The sequence below is a fragment of the Myotis yumanensis genome, unplaced genomic scaffold (genome assembly GCF_028538775.1).
Source record: "Myotis yumanensis isolate MYYU_CA2020_CCGP unplaced genomic scaffold, mMyoYum1.0.hap1 SCAF_14, whole genome shotgun sequence".
In the NCBI taxonomy this organism is placed as follows: domain Eukaryota; kingdom Metazoa; phylum Chordata; class Mammalia; order Chiroptera; family Vespertilionidae; genus Myotis; species Myotis yumanensis.
Genome location: NW_027223765.1, coordinates 46042636 through 46064517, shown reverse-complemented (window position 1 = coordinate 46064517; position 21882 = coordinate 46042636). Strand labels below are relative to the sequence as shown.

Below are 21882 nucleotides of genomic sequence, written 5' to 3'. Positions count from 1 at the left end.
AATGCCGCAGCCCTTTAATACAGTTCCTCATGGTGTGGTGACCCCCAACCATAAAATTATTCTCGTTGCTACTTCATAACTGTAATTTTGCTACTGTTATGAATCGTAATGTAAATATCCGATATGCAGGATGTATTTTCATTGTTACAAATTGAACATAATTAAAGCATAGTGATTAATCACAAAAACAATATGTAATTATATGTGTGTTTTCCGATGGTCTTAGGCGACCCCTGTGAAAGGGTCATTCCACCCCCAAAGAGGTCTCGACCCACAGGTTGAGAACCGCTGGTCTACGGGGAGGGACCGAGCCCCACTCAGGAACTGCTCATGTTGCCGCTGACTCAACACTACACAGGTTTATGGGGCAACAGAGCACCCCCTCGTCCCTCCTGCCCGTCCTGGCCCCTACCACCCAGCTCCTGTCACTTCTTGTCTGGCTGTCACTGTCTCCCTCTAATTCCTTCTCCAGCCAGGCCACCTTTTAGGAAAACTATTCCAGTCCTTCACTCCTCTGCTTCTACCCCTTTAATATCTTCTTCGCACCAAAAGTAAAATCCAAATATTTAGCCCCACCCCACCCCCCCCCACCCCGCCCCAGGCTGCAGATGCTGTTCCCTCACTCTTCTCCACCACCGAGCTCCCTTCTCCCAGCTCACTGCTCAAGGGATTTCTAACTGTTTACTTCTCAGCTTAAAGTCGCCCTCAGTGAGGGCTTCCTCCACACCCCACCCCAAGTTCGCCACCCCTGCAGACCACAGTGCTCTGCTTTCTTTAGCACTCTCACAATATGAAATTATTCTGATGTCCAAGATCTGCCCCCAAAACTGGAAGCTTCCTACAGGTCAGCCCAGTCGGAACAAGCACACCCACGTGTTTGAAGTCCATCGCTCAGCTGCCCTTCCCACCTCTGGAGCCTCCTAACTTGACTCTCAAAAGCTTTCAAACTAGGTTAGCCCCCTCCCAGCATCTTTCTGTTTAGCAATGCCCATCTCACTCATAATTAACCATTTGGTGTCTCCCTTCCCTTCCTGGGTGCCCCATGAGGACAGTAAAGGGGTCTGTCTGGTTCAGCGCTTTAGGGTTGGGCCTCCCCTAGCACAGCAGGGACAGAACAAATATCTGGTGTATTAAATATGTGGTCATTAATGCCGTGTTTAATGCCAATTTCCCACATTGTTTTACTTAATGTTTTTTTAATCAATTCTTATTTTTAACTTACATTTACAAGGAAATTTGAGATGATATCATAAATGGGAGATAACACTAAAAATAAACATGGTCTAGACAGAAATCTCTTATTTTATTCTAGCTAGAGTCTGGGTGGTTCCACCCTTGTGTGAGAGGTCATGTGGACACCACATTAAGGACATGCTAGTACCAACTGAGACTTTCTTTTTTATATATATTGATTCAGGAAGGAAGGGAGAGAGAAAACCACCAATGATGAGAGAGAATCATTGATTAGCTGCCTCCTGCACGCCCCCCACTGGGGTTCGAGCCCCACAACCTGGGCATGCGCCCTTGACCAGAATTGAACCTGGAACCCTTCAGTTCACAGGCCGATGCTCTATCCACTGAGTCAAAACGGCTAGGTTCAGACTTTTTGATTAATCAGAAGAACTGAAAGATGACGGAAAAGGGAGCAACTTTCTCACTAGGCTTCAGAGCTGTTTGCAGCTTTCACTGTAGACTGGAGGACACCTTTGGGGGCTTGGGGTGTGTGTTTCATCTTGAGACACTGGAATGTTAAGATTTCTCAAAATGGCAAAGAAATTTCAGCTCTCTTGACGACTCTCATGGGTGATCAGGCGTGGCTGGAACTCCCTGTCAGGATTCATGAGGGAGAGCAGTGCCAGTAGCAGGTGAAGCTGCCATGGGCACAGGGGCAGGAGGGATGGCACACACTTAGAACCCATGACCATGAGAACCCTTCCTTAAAATCACAGTGCAAATCCTGATTTTTTAAAATCAGCTCTGGACCCCGCCCCCAGCGAGAATGACTCTGAGATATTCTGAGGACACTATGAAGGAAATTATAGCTTAATACTTACACCAGACCGACTTGTATTAAATTATGTATGTATGAATCTGTCTTCCCTTTTGGGTGGTGAGACCCCAGAAAGCAACGATTTTTGGCTTATTTATTTTTAGAGCTTTCATAAGACCTAGACCAGTGCCTGGAATATATCCTGTGCTCAGTAAGTGCTTGCAGACCAAATAGAAGGTAGTAACAGAGAATTAGGTCTAAAACTCAAAGTATTTACTTCCCCATTCATTGGAGTATTTCCCTTGCCATACTTAGTAGAAACACCTGTCTGAACGGAACCGTAGGCCCATAAGACATGGTGTATTTAAGCTCTCTGCTCCTTGTATTGTTTTGCAAAACTAGTAACAATGAGAGATGTAAGTATATATTCAGCCACTTGCTTCTTGAAGAAGTGACTTAAATAGTCCCCCTCCACCCACACTTTTGAAGATAGTTTGGCATTTTACTACAGATTACTCCCAAATTCTGAAAAGTATTTAAGTCACCACGAATCATTCCTCGCCTGTACTCCATGACTCAGCTATTACAATGCCAATAGCCAAGGCACTCTGAGCATTACACCCGGGAATCAATTAGGACCCACGTGTCTCACAATTACAGCCTCTATGCACAGAAAGGCACAGTGTCCAAATCAACACACATCAGCACTGCAATCAGAAGTCCCATCAACACCTCCTCCCCCGAAAATTCTTTCAGGCAGATAAAGTGGGGTGACTGCAGGTGCTTTAAAAAAAATCTCTTCTCAGAGCTGTCTAGAGATAGAATTCCCTTTGAGGAGCCATCACAGACTTCATTCATTCTGTTGAAGGTGAATAAAGTCTTGGGTACAAGTTTTTGCAAACTTTTTAAAGTTGGCACGTGAATCGAGTATCTGTGAGAACAGCTTCAGCTGTCGTTGTCGCACAGGGAAAGGATGGAATCTGTATCACGGCCATGGCGCTGAGCATTTTCACAGCTTAACTGTGTGACGGAACCGCCGGGGGGAGAGGCGGATAACACAGCGCATTGAATCCCCCCACCTGGAGGGAGGGTTGCTATTCTAAGTGCTACTAAGAAAGAAAAAGTAAATTATGACACGCCATCAGTTTTAGGACATGCTTTGATTTCAGAGATGTTAAAATGTGAAAAGCAGTACTTCCTAGAACCGATAAACTATGGCTTTTAAACAGGGCTGGCGGTTTACTCTGAATGTCATGCAATAATAAGCCCTGGAGTGGACCAAGTGGTAGCCTTGAATTTGATCATCCTTTGGACATTTTCCTCTGTCTTTTCTAAGGTCACAGCTGGGCAGGTTTGGGAATAACCCCAATGCTGGAGGCTCCTTAGATCACCCCGTCACCCCATCATTCTTCATTCTAACATGATTTCTTTGTGAAACTAAGTTGACTCTCCCCTTCCCAGCATATTTCCATTTGTTAATGTCCATCTCACTCACAATTAGCCATTCGGTGTCTCCCCTCTTTACCTGGGTGCCCCATGAGGACAGTAAAGGGGTCTGGCTGGCTCAGTGCTTAAGGGCAGGGACAGAACAAATATCTGGTGTATTAATCCATGGTCACCGCCTGTCCCTGCAGACAGCTAAAGGTAAGCTAGAAGATTCATAGGAAGGAAGCCCCTGCATTAAAGCTTGCCCAAGGCAAACAGTGCCTTTCCATAAGCCATTGCTTAGGATCATAGGGCCTATCCCAGCGAGCCAGGCAATGGCTTCCGGCCACCAGGCTATGCGGTTGCCTCAGGAAAGCAGAACTGGACTCCAAACCGCAGCATGTTCATTTCCAAGTCACCTGGGTGGCTCTTCCAGGACCTTCCCCAGGGTCCCTTTTCCTGAAGAGACCGAAACTCCATTCCAAGGCTTCTGAGCTAGATCAGTGTCCCCGGGCTGCTGGCATGGCCTGTGGCCCAGGCTCTCCTCTCACAGAGCGCGTGCAGGACAAAGCAGACACGTCTGCAAAGGACAGCCTCAAACCTGTTGGCAGGGCCGCCAGCAGGAGGCTAAAGACAAATGCTTCAGTTCCTTATGTGCACGGCTCTATCTACCTACACAGATGTTTTTCCCAAATGTACTGCTTCTCAACAGTTAAGTGCATCTTAGCATTGCCTGAGAAATTTGAAAACAATTCCCAAACCTAGGCTGCCGCCAGACCAATTAAATGGGAATCCCTGGGGAGGAGCCTGACATCAGCAGTTTTTAAAGTTCTTCCCGTGATTCCCGTGAGCAGCCAGGGTTGAGCATGGTGTCTTTTTTCCTCCTGCTTTGTTGTTAGACACAATGTATAAACACAAAACAGCAGGGATCCTCTTGGACCTCAAAAAACAGCAAGGAAGGAGGAGGTTCCAGAAACTTTTTTAAAGTACAAGACAGATTAGTGCCCAGACCAAGGGCGTGGGTGGCAGGCCACAGCCACAGAGTCAGACTAAAGGCTCCTCCCTTTCCTCAGAGCCAGGACAGCCCCAAGGAGCATCTGGGCTTCCCCAGAAAGGCCTCCGCCCAGAGGATGGGTCTTGCCGCTTCCCCCCTTGGGGAATCGTGTGTACCAGGGGCCTTGCTATGAACCTACAGACGACTTCATTTGAAGCCGTTTCATCAAGTGCAAAGTCAAAGCGGAACGTCGGGGTCTCCAGACCCTTTACTAAGGCCACTTCTAACTTGGGCTCCTGTGAAAGGGGAGACACTTGCTAGAAACGGAAATCACATCCATGTCTTTCTTGGCCAATCCTTGTTTATCCCACGGGTGTTTCCTAACACAAACGCATATGCTGTGCTCTTCGATAGGATCGGCAGAGTAAGTGGATGACCACCCAAAGTTGCCTGAAAATCTTTAATCATCTGGGCAAAGTCCCTGTTTGGAAAGCTGTTGTCATACTCCTGAGCTCGCTTTATTCTCATTTCAGAATGGGCCTTCTTCTCTTCTCACTCGTTCTTTATCTTCCCCATTGCCTTCACAACACATGAGTTCCTCTGCACTGAGCTCACAGCCTTTGCACACTGACCTCCTCGCTGACCAGTGTAAATGGCATTTCAGCCCCTGCAGGGCAGGAGTTCCTAGGGGGGCGGTAGCCGCTGAATGCTGCTGCGGGGACTTGCAGGGGCAGCTCCACTCCATTCATTCTCCGGAGTGGGGATGTGAACCACGGAGAGCGTGGACATGGGGGAGCGGCTTCGGAGACCTTCCTCTGGAGCAGGAACTGTGGAGTTGACTGATGTACGTGTTTCTTTTGTTACATTCACCTGCCGGGGAAGATTATCCTTCGGGTGTAAGGGAAGACGCTCTAAGGGTTCTGGGTTTATTGCAGCCACATCATCAAAATCAATCTCTTTGCTCTTTGTGGCACCTCCTTCTGTCCACTCCACTGAAACACAGGCTTTCTCCAAGTCCTAGTCCCTCCACTGGCACTGTGACTGAAGCCATGACTGTATTGGATCTTTCTGTGGAGACCAGGAAACAAGCGGGCCTGAAGTGACCAGGCCATCAGGCCATCAGCAGGTGGGCGGGGAAACACACCAAACAGCAAGAATCTACAACTCTGCTAACCCTCCAAAGTCCTGAGCATGGACGATCTAAAGAAAGCCACAGGCTTGCCTCGCGGCATTCAGGAGGGAAACCTCTCAGTTTTAAAAACCACGTACAACAGAGCTTTGCAAATATGACTAGTTTTTGTTTTATTTATTTCCTATTTTCCGTAAACAACTTCTAAGCGTTGGCACAACGTTGCCATCTGTAAGGCATATGTCAATAACAGACGGTCGCCTAATAATTAGAAAGTCATTAACGTTTGCCAGCTCTAAATTATTTGGATTCATCTGGTACGATCCACACTGATGAGGCCACTTAAATGCTTGATTTCTGTGTCTCCCGAGGGCGGAGCCAGAAGTGGGAAGACCATGTTTTCCGAGCTTTGCATTGTTCTTTGTCGTCCTACTGAATTGTTACTAGATGGATTTATAACAGATCTAAAGCTGGTATCAAAATGAAAATTAGTTCTTGAGTAGAAAAATGGCACTGCAGTTTGACTCGCCTGTAGCAATTGTGTCAGATCTGCCTCTGCAAGGGAGGAAATGACTTCTTAATGTGGTTTTCTTCCACGAAGGAGAATTAAATCTATGTGGCAAGATGTAAAACCAGGGTGCTGGCAGCCAGATTCTGAAGGGAAGATCCATGACCCTCATAAACATATCTGTGGCCTGGTTATATGCTAATGAACCTCATTTAGGGGAAGGCTTCCCCCAGGTGGAAAGATAGCTCAGCTTCAGAGCTGGGCTATTGTCCCCTCACTGTTTTCCTTCTGTATCAAAGTTTGCTCTCAGATAATGGGCAATTTCTCCATCTGCTGCCAGCTGCCAGGGTGGGGGTCTCTGGGTCAGATTTAGAGTGATTTGGCCAATCATTGAAACAGCAAATCCCGCTATTTTCGTTGGTAGAGTTTTTGCTGAGTCAGCAAGATTATTCTAGAAGGAGTGGACTTTTGGGCAAATGCACCTGCTGGGTGGAGCAGGGTGTGTAGAACAGTCTACGTGGGTGGCCCTGGAGTTCCTCAAGGATGGATTAACAGGCAAAATCAGTTGTTTGGAACAACACTGGTGCTTCTATTGCCTCGCCAGGTGATCTCTGACAGGAGAATGCACCTCTGGGGACCTCACCTTCTTCCTTGGCAAGATGGAGCTCAATAGTTCCTGCCTTGTATATGGGTTATTGTCAGGATTCAATGAAATGCAAGATGAAATAATACACACCAAAGGCACTGCCCTTCACATCCTAAATACTAACCATCATTGATGCTGTTAAATCATTTGCCTCACTCTCCTCAAATGGCTTAACACAAAATACTACACTGCAGTCTGTGAAGAAGTTATACCTTCAGCATTTTGTGGTGTATAGAGTCTCACACAGGAATAACAGATTTAGTTAATAAAACTGAATTGCAGTAGGACATTAAGGGGAAAATTGAGCTGTTCAAATGGAGAGTTCTGAGAACAGCCCCTCTCTCTGATAGAATGGAAATGTTATCCACTCTATATGTAAATCTGAGACATACACAAGCTATTTTTTAAAGAAATATGGGCATCTGAAGAGGATTTTTAAATGATTCAACTAAGATCAGTTGTTAATATTTTGATGTTTCCTAATTTAATTTTTTACTGTTTACCTGCTTGAAGCCTCTTTTAATAGACATACTCTTATTTCTTAGTCTGTACTCATGGCCCTTGTATTATTACCGTAAATGTGCTTGGGCTATTTTGGTTCACTGAACAAAACTGCTCAAAGCTCGTATAAGAGGGGCTAAGGCACAGAAAGAGGTAGGTAAATCCAGGCCAGGTGAGAGGAATGACAACGGCAGGCAGCAAGCTCCATGCCTGGTAGTGAAATGAATGAATGAATGATGAGGGCTGAAAAAGAAAATTAGCATCTTGTGGGGATTATAAATGGCAGGATGCCCCCTCAATCTGTGACTCCTACGCCCAATCCCGGTAGACAGTTCCAAGCAGAGAACAGGCCATCCTGTGTTAGGCAAAGAGGCAGGGTGTGAGAGAACCTCAGCATAACGCTTGCCAATTCCAAAGAAATAACCCGAGGGATGACTGTGAAAGACGTGGGTGGATTAGGATTTACGTGCGTGATGTGCCGGCGGTGGCCAGCCAGGGAGATTTTCCACAACCCAGGCCTTTTCAGCACAAGGTTATATAGAGCACAGAAAACAGGGCATGCTGCGGGAGGGGACATGCTTGCACATAAGCTGTGTGAGACTGAAATGCTGGCTAGCTGTTTCTCTGTCGTTTCTTGACTGAGGAGCTGGCCAGTCCACTTACTGATGGCCTTCATCATGTTCCCACAGGGTGAGAGGGGAGTTGGAGCGTGGGAAGGGGCCCATGTTCTCACACACCAAACAGAAACCTAATATGGTTATTTTATTGCAAATGCTGGAAATGTGATTTTATATATGAAACCACCCCATATTCAAATTTTGGCAACCAAGGCAATTAAAAGACACACACCCACACCTCCCAGCCTATGATTTGCAATTCTGTTCCATTGCCCCACAGTACTTGTTCAAGGAGATCTCAAGGATCCATTAGAGCTAATTCTGTGTTGTTTTTTCTCCAAAGCTCCAGACACATGACAAAGGGGGAGCGGACTCCCCAGCCCTGTGGAGATCAGAGGAGGAAATGGCAGCAGAAGCCGCGGCACTGCGGGCCTACTTTCAGTGACGCAGGTAAAGGCTCCACCTCCTCCCCACAGAGACCCTCCAAGGGCCTCAGGAAAGGGGTTCCCTGTGCAGGTTGGGGATGTAGAAAAGCAGCTGCACCAACATTCTAGGCTGGTGGCTGCAAAAGACAGAGAAGCCAGAGTAAGGAAAACCCGGATTCCTAAGGCCTAAGCCATCCTGTGAGTCCCCTCTCCTATCTCTTCTCTTCCTGCCAGCCCACCCTCACCTCTCTTCTGTTTCCTCCTCTCTGATCCTGCTCTTCTCCAATCCAGTTTTCACAAAGCAGCTCAAGAAAGTTTGTAACTCAAACCTGATTGTCTAAGATAGCGGTTGTCAACCTGGGGGGTTGAACGACCCTTTCGCAGGGGGCGCCTAAGACCATCGGAAAACACATATATAATTACATATTGTTTTTGTGATTAATCACTATGCTTTAATTATGTTCAATTTGTAACAATGAAAATACATCCTGCATATCAGATATTTACATTACGATTCATAACAGTAGCAAAATTACAGTTATGAAGTAGCAACGAAAATAATTTTATGGTTGGGGGTCACCACAACATGAGGAACTGTATTAAAGGGTCGTGGCATTAGGAAGGTTGAGAACCACTGGTCTGAGAGGTTAAAATCCTTTAAGGGAGTCACAGCATCCTTAGGCTCAAGGCCCACAATTCCCCTGTCCGTCTGACAGGTGCTGTGGACCAGCTGTCTCCAGACCAGGTCAGCCATGCCTCTGCTCCGGCTGCTGGTTGGTAAATCACCCTTTGCGTTTCCATGTAGCTTTGGCTGCTAGGAAGCTCAGGCCACAGGGAAAGGCCAAGGTGAGAATGATGTTTTGCATTAATGGTATTTAACCATGAGGAGATCATAGATTTCAGATGCTGGTAGAAATCTATAGCCAAGCTCCTTCTAAGAATGCATATAAACACCAAATTTTTATATAATGTCAAGGGGATCATGGATCTTCTGAAATTAATGACTAAATAGGGTTGTCATGAAATATTGGGATACATACACCTAGATGAAAAAATAATTTGTTGTTTAATCTGACATTCAAATTTAGCTGGACATCCTGTATTCTATCTGGCACCCCTGTTAAACCTCCTTAGATTGTTTTTTTTCATCTGGTTTTATATAAATGTGTTTATATTATAACCTGTTGAAGTACATCAGGTACTAATTAAATACAATTAGTGGACAAATACTAGTAGCAACTGAATTATATAAAATGGAATCAACCACTTAGTGATCATGAATTTTGGCTAGAAAACGCATTCATTCATTTCCTTTTTACTTTGTAAAGTAAGCCCTTTTAAGTTAGTTTCAAGTGTATGTGCACTTGATAGCTCCCCCCTCCCCCCCTTTGAAAGTGTTCTGATCACTGGAAGATGCAGTTTTAACTGCCGCTCCTTCCTTACCATGGGCGTGCTCAGGCCCTTGCATTCTGGAAAGCTGATTTCATTCCCCCAGGCCACTGGCTTGTCAGCTCAGCACTCGATTGCCTGAAGGGACAGCGTGTAGTGCTAGCAGAAGCTGTCTTTGATATTTCATTCTCACCCGTTCACCTCCTCATTTCTTTCTTTTTAGGATCAAGCTAGTTTACCTAAGAACACAGGCCTAGGGGCATGCCTGCCATCTTCTTCTGTCCTCTTCTGAAAGCGAGTGTGTCATTTTGGAATGTCCGGTCCGAATGGGGTAACATGCCTCAGAGTCAGCTTCCTAGGCTGGCTTTTCTTCTGTCTGGGTTTCCTGTGTAATGGCAAAAAAGCTCTAGGCTTTTCCCGAGGCTTGCTGCATGGGAGGGCTTTGTCTTACCATGTTCTCCTAGACATTTCAAGAGGATTTAGACTGCTCACCCAAGTTCCCAGTATGCTTTTGTCCCTTTTTGCTTGTTTTGCCTTGAAGCCTAGCATCTCCTGCCTACCAGGTGAATCCATGTGCCTTAGAAGTCTCACCAGAAAGGTTGTTACCTTAACTTGTTATACAAGTGATTGCACAGTGTGTGAGTTTTTAAATTAACTATCATAAACTTTTCACTTTAAGGGCTTTTGTTTACAGACCAAACAAATCCTCTCCTGTTTTCTGGGCAGTCAGATGGATGATGAGGGTTGACCAATAGACACAACTAGTAAACATCATTTCCTGTTGTATAAGGGGACTGCATGTCCCTCTCTTTACAGACAGAGGGGAAAGGCACCGTTTTGTTCAGGAAACCTGCTCAGTGAGTTGGTCCACCTGGCTCTGTGACACCTACCCCCGCTCTTTTGAAAATGCATCTATACACCCAATGTTTATACAGTGTTAAAGGGTTCCTTGAACTTCTGAATCTGGTAATAAATTGGGCTGTCATGCAATATTTGGAAATACCCATACTTTAAAGACTAACATGACTCCAGACCTGCTCCAGCCCCTAGGCCAGTGCTCCCCACATCACTGATCAGGTGCGTGGGGGAGATGAGGCACATGTGGGAAAGCTAGAGTCAGCTTCCCTAGGGAGTAGAGGTCCTCCTGTCCCTGGTGGGAGGACACCAGGCAGGAAGGTCTGCACCACGCCCATTGCCTCCCATGGGGACACTCAATGTCCTGGCTGATTGGATCTGTTTGCAACCACCCCTTCTCTTGGGAGGCCAAGTGTTTAGGGCTTGATCTTAACACTCTCTTTGCCCTTAGTCTTCCTTAAGAACAAACACATGGCAAAGAATAATGTGCAAACTATGCCCAGAGATGCCCTAAATAGGAAAATGGACTATAATAGGCAAAAAGCTGCTCTCTGCTGAATGTTTGGTATTGAAATTCCTAGCAAATCATTCAGTCAGTAGCAATCCTGTTCTATATCTTTTTTTCTCCCAGTTTCCTTTTTTTAACTTTAATGTTATTGTTGACACTATTACTGATGTCCCCATTGACCTCCCCCCTTCCCATCACCATACTGTTTGTTGTCTGTGGCTTATGCATCTGTGTTCTTTGGCTAATCTCTTCACCTTCTGCATGACAGGACGGCCATAGGACCACAAAGATAAACATTCCAATACCATCAACTGTTTCCTCAGCCTCTTGAAGGCATCTACGTTAGGTTAGTTCTGTAGAAGAATTCTCATGATCCTTTGCTACAACCTGCAGGAGGTTTTGGCCCTTCTCTGTGTCCCTTGCCTAGCAGAAAATTACTTTGAACTGCAGTTTCTTAAACAATAGAGGAAAACAGACGTTGTCTGTGCCATGCAGAGAACAAGCCAGCTATCTAAGAGTTGCTGAATGAAGCTGCTGCAGTTGTCTCACTCTCCACCTGACAGATCCCTGATGAGGTTGGCCATCCCTTGGTTCCAGGAACTCTCTACCTGCCGTCTGTGTAGGTGAAATGATGCGCTGCCTCCGCACACACTGGGCTGAGTGTGGGAGGAGGCTTCTGCCATTGCTCTTTCAGTCTGGGTTCTAAATCGCATTAGATGACAGTGGGTCTGCATTCTTTACCTTATCTTGTGCCCTTCCTGGAACATAATCATTTGTTATTTAGGTACTTAATACTAGGTTTTTCTGCCCCTAAACACCCATGTTACATTTCCTACTGAATTTTAAAGCGATGAGGTGTGTACTAGTGAGGGAAGGTTTTGTCGTCTCCCTATCCCCATTTCCAGCCCATGTTGGAAGTGAGTGGGGTGTGTTGGTTGTAAAATGTGCAAGCATCGCCCCCAGCTCTGGAGGAAAGTCAGAGCAGGGCAGGTTCCCATACTCTGTTGTGTCAGCAGAGTTCATTCGTAATTCATCAAACTCTCCTCTGTGCGAGGCATTATTTTATAGATAATTGGTTGCCTCTCATTTACTCATAACAGAGCCTTGCAATTTCAAAGCAACTGAGTCAGCCCAAAACAGCATTATTAGTAGTTACAGATATACTGTCAAGGCAAAATGTTGACACTGGCATTTTTGAAAAATCACCATGATTTCAGCCACTGGACCACACATATCATAATCATGGACAGTTGAGATAGACAAGGAAGAACAGGTTTGCTTAGTGAGTATGTGTCTGGTCATTGAATTATACCTTTTAAAATCTATCCTACCAGCCTGGAAAAATCCTCAGCTTTCTCAAAGAAGGTCTACTGTGAGCAAGGCAGCATGTAAGGAGAAAGGCCCAGGGATCATAACTCCCACTGTTCTCTGGGGAGGCAAAGGATTACCTTCAGTTCCTTGACCAGTTCAATCCTAAACCGACTAGGTAACCCCCAAATGGGGGTATCATCAATTCCAATGGAAGTGTTTACCAACACTCTTTGAGCCACCCCCACACTGATAGGATAAAAGGGTTTCTTGCTCTGGCCGGATGGCTCTGTTTGTTGGAGTGTCATCCTGTACACCAAAAGGTTATGGGTTCAATTCCCCGTTAGGGCGCATACCTAGGTCCTATCCCCATTGGGGCCCATGCAAAAGACAACTGATCCATGTTTCTCTCACACCTCAATATTTCTCTTTCTCCCTATCTCTTCCCCTTCCCCCCTCTCTAAAAATCAATGGGCATATCCTTGGGTAATGATTTTTATTTTTAAAAATGGTTTTCTTTAGCATGCAGTATAAGAGAAGACTCCTTGTTTAAGGCCAATGATACTTTAGTATCTTCAAAAGCTCTTTCCATAATAAGGAGCCGTCATCTTAAACACAATACAAGAAGAGATTTGGGGTTGCTTTTCCCTTCCTCTCCTGTTCATGTCTCTACAAGATTGTGCTGTCTCTCCTCTTACTGTGTAGACTATGTTCATAGAACCAAATTGCAGTAGAAAGGAATTACAGACTCAGTTATTTGGATTAGATAAATCAAGTCCCTAAGGCCTAAATTGGGAATCCTAGGGACTTTAGAATAATAAAATCTAATATCCCATTTAATGAATTATTTCATGATAGCCCAAAAGAATAGCCATCCAGTTATATGTTAAAAATCTACCTTTAATAAACATTCTATGGGTAGTTCCAGAATGAGTTTGTTTAGTTTGATTCTTTTAAATGTACTTTTCAGTTTTCTCTAACATGTACCCAATAGTTCAGACAAAAGTTAACCACAGGCAGCCATGGCTGGTGTGGCTCCATGGTTAGAGTGTCGGCCCTCTAACCAAAGGGTCATGGATTTGATTTTAGGTCAAGGGCACATACCTGGGTTGCCAGTTCATTCTCCAACTCTGTCAGGGGCATATGCATGAGGCAACCACTTGATGTGTCTCTCTCACATTGATATTTTTTTCTCTCTTCCTTCCACTCTATTTAGCAATGGAAAATGTCCCTGGGTGAGGAGTAACAACAACAAAAGATTACCAGAGGCCACTGATGGCTAAAGAATAGACAGAACTGTTCTGTTGAGATGATCTAGTTAAACTCCTGGTAGAAATGACCAGTTTCCTATGGTTAGTTTTAACCCTTATGGATCTTGAAACTCCATGATCCATCAGCACGGAATCCTTTTTTGACAAGTGCAACCCAAGTGCCAAAAATAATTTTTAAGAGTTTCAAGCTTTACTGGCATCGTGCAAAATGATAATGAAATAAAGCCTGTCATCACCATCATCACCTTCTTCTTCACCCTCGTCTCATCTCCAGAAATGGAGACTTTATCACTCACCAGTCTGCATACTCTCATATGACAAAACCCTTCTAAAAATATCTACCCACTCCCAACATTCTTTTTTTCTTTTTCTACTAGCTTCTCTCCACTCTGTATTGTCCTTCCCTATTATTTTTCTCTTTTTGTCTTTGTCTCTGCCAGAAAGGAGGGTGGTGGAAAAAAGTCCTCCTGAGAGGTCATAGGAAGTTCATATGAAGAAAGGCTATGAAAATTCGCCTTAATAATCTGTAACCTGCCCTTTAATAATAGCGAGTATTTATGTAATTCATTTGGGAAGTTAATATGAAGAAAGGCTATGAAAATTCACCTTAATAATCTGTAACTTGCTCTTTAATAATAGTATTTATGCAATTCATTCCATCCTGTTTCTAAAATGTCCTTCAGCCATCTCTTATATAAGTGCTGCATTGTTTTGACATTCCAGGGGCCTCAAGTGAGTTATCATGTAGGCACTTGGTCAATCAATTTGGGATACATTAGCAAAAGCAGCACTAAACTGTGTTCCTTCTCGTTTTAATACTTCTCTGATGATCTAAAAAACACGGTAGTATGTTCTTTAATTTATCATGAATGGTGAGCAGTGAAGACTGTGAGTGTCTTATTTTTCAAACTAAAGTCCAAAAACTGAAGGAGGTAGATACTAAGGAGAGACTATTTAGAGAATTAAAATATCCTGTTGGAACCGCTTGTTCCAATGGTGTTAGTAAAAAAGCCAGCCCAATTCCATGTAACGTGCCCTTTCTTCTTCCTCTTTCCCTTCTTTTCTCCTTCATGGGTGACACAGGAGCTATACAGAGTCAGTGAGAGGGCTGAGGAAGCCATCGTGAGGGCTTCCTTTTTTATACCCAACTACTTTGGGGGATGAGTACCTGCCACCCTCTTTGTGTCCTCCCCAGACCCCAAACAACACACCTGACTATTTTTGTTCACTATCACCACTTTGAAACACTATTACAAGGTAAACCGTGTTTCCCCCACTAGAGCCAGCCTCATTCATAATCTGTAATCAAGAGAAGTCGAGTGGCGGGTAATGCCCCCTCTAAAGCAAATGACTATGTTGAACTTTACACAGAACTCTCTAGAATGTGCTTGTAAAAGGGAAGACTGGGCAGGTGAACATTACAGTTCTATACAAATTAAGTCCTCTCCCAAAAAAGACATGTGTTTTCCAATGACTTGTGCTAAGCACCAGGCATATCCACTACCAAATTAAAGTATAAAAAGGCATTCTGGCATCATCTAATAATGGTGTCTGGATTCTCTGCTATTTTGTTTTTTACAATCAGTGGAAATGTTTTTAAATAACTTAAGTGGTGCCTCATCAACATTGGCACTAAACTTACTCTTTGAACATTTCACTCTTCATGCCTTACTTTCCCTATGTCTGAATTACTACAATGAAAAGCATTTTGATTATATCCCAGGATTATTATCAGGATAGCACAAAACTGGATAGGAAATGCACTAGCAAAAGCAGCTCTGAATTCTTCTTTTGGATTGGATACGTCTCTGAGGATCCAAAAGACATTCCGATATATTCTACTTCCAATGTATCATAAATGGTGAGCAGTGGAGACTGTGACTGTCCATTAGCTATGCCAAGATGTAAATTTATTATTTTCTCTATGATTTATATTGTATTGTAAAGATGATAAATTGTGTAAATGTTCAGGTTACAAGAAATTACTTTAATCAGTAATTAAAGAATAAAACCTATAGGGCAGGAAGTTTCCAGACCACCAAAAAAGAAAAGAATGACTCTGCTTCTATTACTAACAGACCAAATACTTTGACTCTGCTCACTAGAAAAATTGTACAGAATATAAGAAAATGTCTGTGAAAGGTGACAAGGCAGCAAAATAACGCAGTCAAGATGGAAAAGAGGACAAAATCCCAGAGAGAAAGGAGCCCAACGTGGGGTTGCTTTTTCCCTGACATAATTTGTGAGTCTAGTGGCGGCAGATAGAACAAAAGCAATAAATGGTAGAGTCCTCCATTCATGGGTGGGATTACAAAGTTCTGAAAAAGTGACACCCTTGGGAGAAGAATGAGCCAGATCTGAACCAGCCCTGATACCAACTGCAGCCCAATTACAAATCATCTGAGCAATTGAGAAAGTCTTAATCCCAGGAACTGAATTACTTGATCCCAAATTACTTGTCCCATTAAGTTTCTGGCAGAAGCTAAGAAAAAAAATCATCCTTGGAAGAAAATACAAGATCTTAAATTATTTCTACAATTTTTTTTCAAATAGAATGCTAATACTGGAATATGTGTATGCACATACATCACAGCATATGAAGGGACAAGTCAATATAAATAAAAGTAGAATCACAGGGTACCTAAAATTGAAATTATAAGACATAGCCATTATAACAACTAAGTTTATTTTATTTCTGGATAGAAAAGACAATATTTTAAAAATCTCAGCAGAGAGCTGGAATCTATACAAAAGACAGAAATTACATACAAAATGTAAATAGAAATTCTAGAATTGAAAAGCGTAATAACCCAAAGAATGAATTTAGCAGCACACTTTTTAGAGCCAAAAAATAATTAGTGAGCTTACAGATGAGCCATATAAAAATATTCAGAATGAACTATGAAGAAATGAAAGTGGAAAATGTATAAGAGAGATCCATTTAAACAGAAAGTATAATATTTATTTAAATTTTCAAAATTGAGTTCTTACAGAAGCTATATTTTAAAAGATAATTTGAGAATTTTTCAAAACTGGCAACAGCACGAATCCAAAAATTTAAGAACACACAAAACCGAGAGCAGGGGTTGTAGACTCTAGAAGTAGGCACATAATAGGACTGCAGAAAATAAAAGGCAAAGAATAAGTTCTTAGATTTAATGGTGGAAAAAACCCCAAAAATTAAAACAGAAACTCTCTTTCAAAGGATTAATATTTAGACCAAAAGCAGCAACAACAAAAAGAAAATCAGAAGACTATGAAATGACATCTTTAAAGAACTGAAAGAACATAACTGTGAACCTACATTTCCATACCCAGGTAACATCATCTTATAGAAAAGATAAAATAAACATATATTCTGACAAAATCTGAGCCAATTCATCACCATCAGACTCAACAAAAAGAAATTCTAAACACGAAGAAATAAAAGGAAAGTAGAAACAATTTTGAACTGAAGGAAGATAACTAAAACTTGAGGATGCAACTAAAGGTGTGATTAGAGAATAATTTACTTTAAGTTATGACATATGCATTTATTGGAAGAAAATAAAAGCTGAAAGTTAATGTGATAAATATCTTTCTGGATATTGTAGTCATTAAAAAGAAGAGTATGTAATGAATAACTTTAGACCAATAAATTTGAAAATTGGCATTAAAGTGATGTTTCTATAAAATATGTAGTTTTACCCAAACTGACACAAAATAGAAAATATAAATAACTTGATACCTACTTAAGAAAACAAATCTGAATTAATACTCTTCCCACAAAGAAAACATCAGGCCTAGATAACTTTACAGAGAATTCTACCACACAATTAAGAAGGAAATAAGAATCCTACTAAGAATAAGATTCTTAGTGAGAATTTTACGACTTATGGAACAAAAACTCTTCCACTTCTCATTTGTTATATGAATTGCCCTGCACATGAACGGAACATGGTAACACAGATGCCAAAATCTTAAAATATATCACATAAATGGATAGACAAATAGGTAGCTTATATATAGTGTGCATGTACAATTCATGAAAGAGATAATACACTATGACCAATGCAATTGATTTCATCTTATTATCAAGTAATGTATTTGACCAGACTAATAGAGGGGGAAATAATAGAATCATCTAAGTAGGTGCAGAAAAAAATATTGATCAAGTTCAATATCCAACTTAATAAATATAACAATACTAGGAAAACTAGAACTAGAAGGGAATTTATACTTAAGGGTGAAATGTTGAAAATATTTATCTGAGATTATAAATTAAATAATATTCACTTGTAGCATTTCTATATCACAATATACCCAAGGCCTTAGCTAGTACAGCAAGTCAAGGACATTAAATAAGAGTATTTAAAATGAAAGAATGAAATGGTCATAATTTGTAAATAATATGATGTCTGCAGAGAACTCAATGGAATCTACTGAGAACCAATTGGAGTTAATCAGTAAATTTAGCAAGGCCTCTGAATAGAATAAGATCAGTACATGCAAGTTTTGAATTTCTCCAAATCAGCCACTGTCTTAGCTCAAGCTTCCAACAAAATACCATAGACTGTGGGGTTTAAACAACATACATGTGTTTCTCCAGTTCTGGAGGCTGGAAGTTCAAGATCAGGTTGCCAGCATGGTCTGATTCTCATGATCCCTCTTCCTGGCTTGTAAATAGTCACCTTCTCACTGAATCCTCCCCTCACTGTTTTGTAAGGACAATAAGACCATCATGGGGGCTCTACCCTTATGACCTCACCCAAATCTATTTCCCACCCAAAGACCTCATATTACCATCACATTGGGGATTAGGCCTTCAACACATGAACTTTGGAGGGATACAAACATTCAGTCCATAACAGGTAAGCAGTTAGAAAATGAAAAAAAAAATTAAAGTTAGCTAATATTAACATCAGAAATCAAATACCAAAAAATAAAGAAATATAAGCTTCTAGGCAAGAAAACTATAAAATGTTATTATAAGGCATTAGAGAACAATTACATAAATGGAGAGATGAATTTTATAAAGGCTAAATTCTTCTCAAATTGACTCATAAATTCAATGCAATTCAAATAAAAATCCCCATAGGTTTTTTTAAATGTTCTATTTTTTTGGTGAAAATTGACAAGTTGATTTTAAAATGCTTATGGAAATGTAGCTAGAGACTATTAAAATAACAATATAGAAGCATAGGATGGCTGACTGTACAGCATACTGACTTATTACAAGGCTACAAAAGTTAAGAAGGCGTGGTATTGGTACAAGGATAAATAGACAGGATTAAATAGAAACAGATCCAGGCATACTGGAACACTTAATTTTTGCTAAAAATTAACATCATGGAGTTCTAGGGAAAGGAAAATATTTTCAATAAATGGTTCTGGGAAATAGGATATCCATGTAGAAACCTAATGAAACTATTCCCCTACCTCACATCAGATGCAAAAGTCAATTCCAGGAGGACTATGATTCAAAATGTGAAGTGTAAAACAATAAAACTTTTAGAAGATAATATAGGAGAATATCTTCATGATATGTCAATAAAGACTTTTTAAATAGGACACTAAGAACATTACCATAAAAAGGATGACTAAAATGGACTACATTCAAATTAAGAAATTTTGTTTATCAAAAGACACCGTTAATAGAAGACACCATTAATAGAGAAAAAAGATAAAACACAGAGTGGAAGGAGATCTTTGCCACATATGTATCCAACAAACCAGAATCTAAAAGATAATTTTTTAAAGGAAAAGAAAAAAAAACACACCTTGCAAATCATTGAGCAAAAGTCAACAGCCCAGTAGAAAATATGAAAGGATTTAAGCAGACGCTTAAAAAAAAAAAAAGGTATCGAAATGGCCAATCATCTTTAGTCATCAGGGAAATGTAAGCTTAAAACACAATAAAATACCACTGTATATACACAATAGTCAACAATTTAAAAGACTGATAATATCAAGTGTTTGCAAGAATGTGGAACAACAGAAACACACAAAAGAATACATACTGAGAGATTGTGTTCATGCAAATTCAAAATAGGCAAAACTAAATTTCAGTGTTTAGAGATACTGAAATACATCTATTTAGAGATACATTCATTTCAAGAGTATGGAAAAGCGAGGAAACAATCACCATAAAATCAGGCCAACGGTTTACCTTTGTGGGGAGGCAGGAGGAGGGTTGTGATTGGGAAGGGGCTGTGGGGTGGAATGGTGGAAGGGGGCTGGCAATGTTCTAGTCCTTACCAGGGGTGGTGGCGAAATATGTGTTTGTTTTATATTAATTCTGTAAGCCATATATATCTTCTCTATTTTTCTGTCTGTATATATTTTACCATAGAAAGGACTAAAAATAAATCCAATACATGAACATTTTTAAATTAAGGACAAAAGAAAGGGAAGGAAGGGATTGACTTGAATGTACAGCCTAATTGCTGGCTGAATATTCAATTATTCCATAATAAGCTTAGACACAAAAGAATAACCATTGCATATAATCGTTACAAACACTTGGCTACTACATCAGAGAGGCAGTTCTCCTCCTCTCGGCCATCCTCCCTGCCTTTCACAAGCCACACTGCCAGCCAGATAATTATTTCAGGAACCGAGTAACAGAGACCATCACAGAGAGGATGCTTTATTATTAATGATGCTTAATGATACCGCTTATGAAGAGCTTATCACGGGCCAACAATACCAAGCACTTTAGAGTTTTATTCCAATTAAACCCCACAACAACCCTCTAATAGTGTCCCAATTTTCAGAAATTGAAACTGAGGTCTAGGTCACTATGGGACTCGCCCCAGGACTCTGAGGTTATATACATAGAAAGTCAGGGTTCAAGTCCGACTCAGGCAGTCTGACTTTGGAGCCCACATTTACCTTTAAACTAAATTGGAGGGTCTCTAGAAATGTCCTCCCTGCTTAAACTCGAGCTAACTCAAGACAAGAATTGTACAATAAAGATGGGGTATAGCTTACTCTCACTTCTTCACGAACTCCAGGAAAAGAGCCAAATATTTAGTGATTCTCACCTTGGGGGCTTTGTAAAGACCACTTTAGCCACTCATTACTACCACCCGCTGAAGAGACAGCCCTCTGCCATGTGTCCCTATGAAGCATCAGTTAGGGACTGAATATTTGCCTGACAGCTAATTCTGCATTGGATGGACAGGAGTGAGTCATGGCCAGTCAACCTTGGGCCCTCATGCATTGGATGTTGCATTCTTGGGACCAGTGAGGACCCCAGGGGCTCCATTCGAGACCTTTCAGTTAGGGTTTCCTCTGGAGATAGGGGTTTTCACCAAGAGCCTGAAATTAGCTCTTGGATTTCAAAACATTGAGAAGATTGTTGAGAGATTTGAGCAGAAAACAGGAGGGGCTGTAGCTGACATTTTCATTTGGAATCCAAAGGCTACTGTTCTGGGCATGTGACCCCAGCTTGACCAGTTAGAGTGCTTCCCTACCATTGGTGTATGGATGGAGAAAGAAAAGCTCTTGACGGGGTGATGGAGACTTGAGGCTCCTGGCAGTCATTTTGCTCATCATTTGCAGAGGATGACCACAGAGTGAAGGGAGACAAAGGTAAAGAGAGGGGATGAAGTCCTATGTCTGCCCCGTCCTTCACAGTTAAATGGTCAGCAGTCACCTTCCTCCCGAGGCTCATTTGAAATGGGATCTCCTTACTTGCCATCAAGGGTCCTGGCCACAACATGGATACCGACTACTTGCCTCCTGGAGGACATTTTTAACCTGGAGGGTCTAGATCTCATCACCAGTGATTTGTTGAAATTCCACTTTGAGCCAAACACTGTCTGACAAATAGTGGGTGACATCCACCCTAGAGGAGCAGCAGATTCATCTCAAACAATAAGACTGATTCAAGAAAAAGCGAGTATGTATGAGTTCTGTGCAAGTCGGCAGTACAGTGCCTACGGTACCTGTGACCAAATTGATTTTTCTGCCTTATCTCACCATAAAGTAGTTGACTTTGTGTCCATTTGGTCTAGCCCCCATGCCCACACACAATTACATGCCCTCTAAGAGCCACCCCGAGGTCTAGGATTAGCAATCAATTTTAATGCGTATTTAAGAGATTTTTCAGAGTGTTTAAGTCAGTGTGTAAGATGAACGATCACGTAATAATTAAGGCATTAAAAGAACCCAACGGAGGATTCCCTTTCCGCCAGCAGGTATCTTTAGGTCAAGAAGGTCTATAAAAACCGCCTCATCATTTTCATCCCTTTAAGGCGGGCAAATATGGCTTTGAATGTAATTAAGTAGCAGGTTTCCTCTGCGAAAGCTCCACATCTTGTTCCACAAAAA

At 41.9% G+C, this 21882-nt stretch overlaps 1 protein-coding gene and 1 long non-coding RNA gene across 8 annotated transcripts in view; one reads left to right on the top strand and one right to left on the bottom strand.

Annotated features, from left to right (window-relative positions):
* Nucleotides 1-21882, bottom strand: part of LOC138992728 (uncharacterized) — a 283495-nt gene that overhangs the window by 10336 nt on the left and 251277 nt on the right. The gene's annotated exons all lie outside the window — the stretch shown is intronic.
* FHIT (fragile histidine triad diadenosine triphosphatase) overlaps nt 1-21882 on the top strand; it is a 1340207-nt gene that overhangs the window by 1309321 nt on the left and 9004 nt on the right. For all 6 annotated transcript variants that reach the window (XM_070391629.1, XM_070391628.1, XM_070391627.1 and 3 more), the window contains one exon: nt 8154-8260. In XM_070391629.1, the coding sequence (XP_070247730.1) occupies nt 8154-8255 (102 nt within the window). In that variant the 3' untranslated portion in view covers nt 8256-8260. The remainder of the gene's footprint in view (nt 1-8153; nt 8261-21882) is intronic.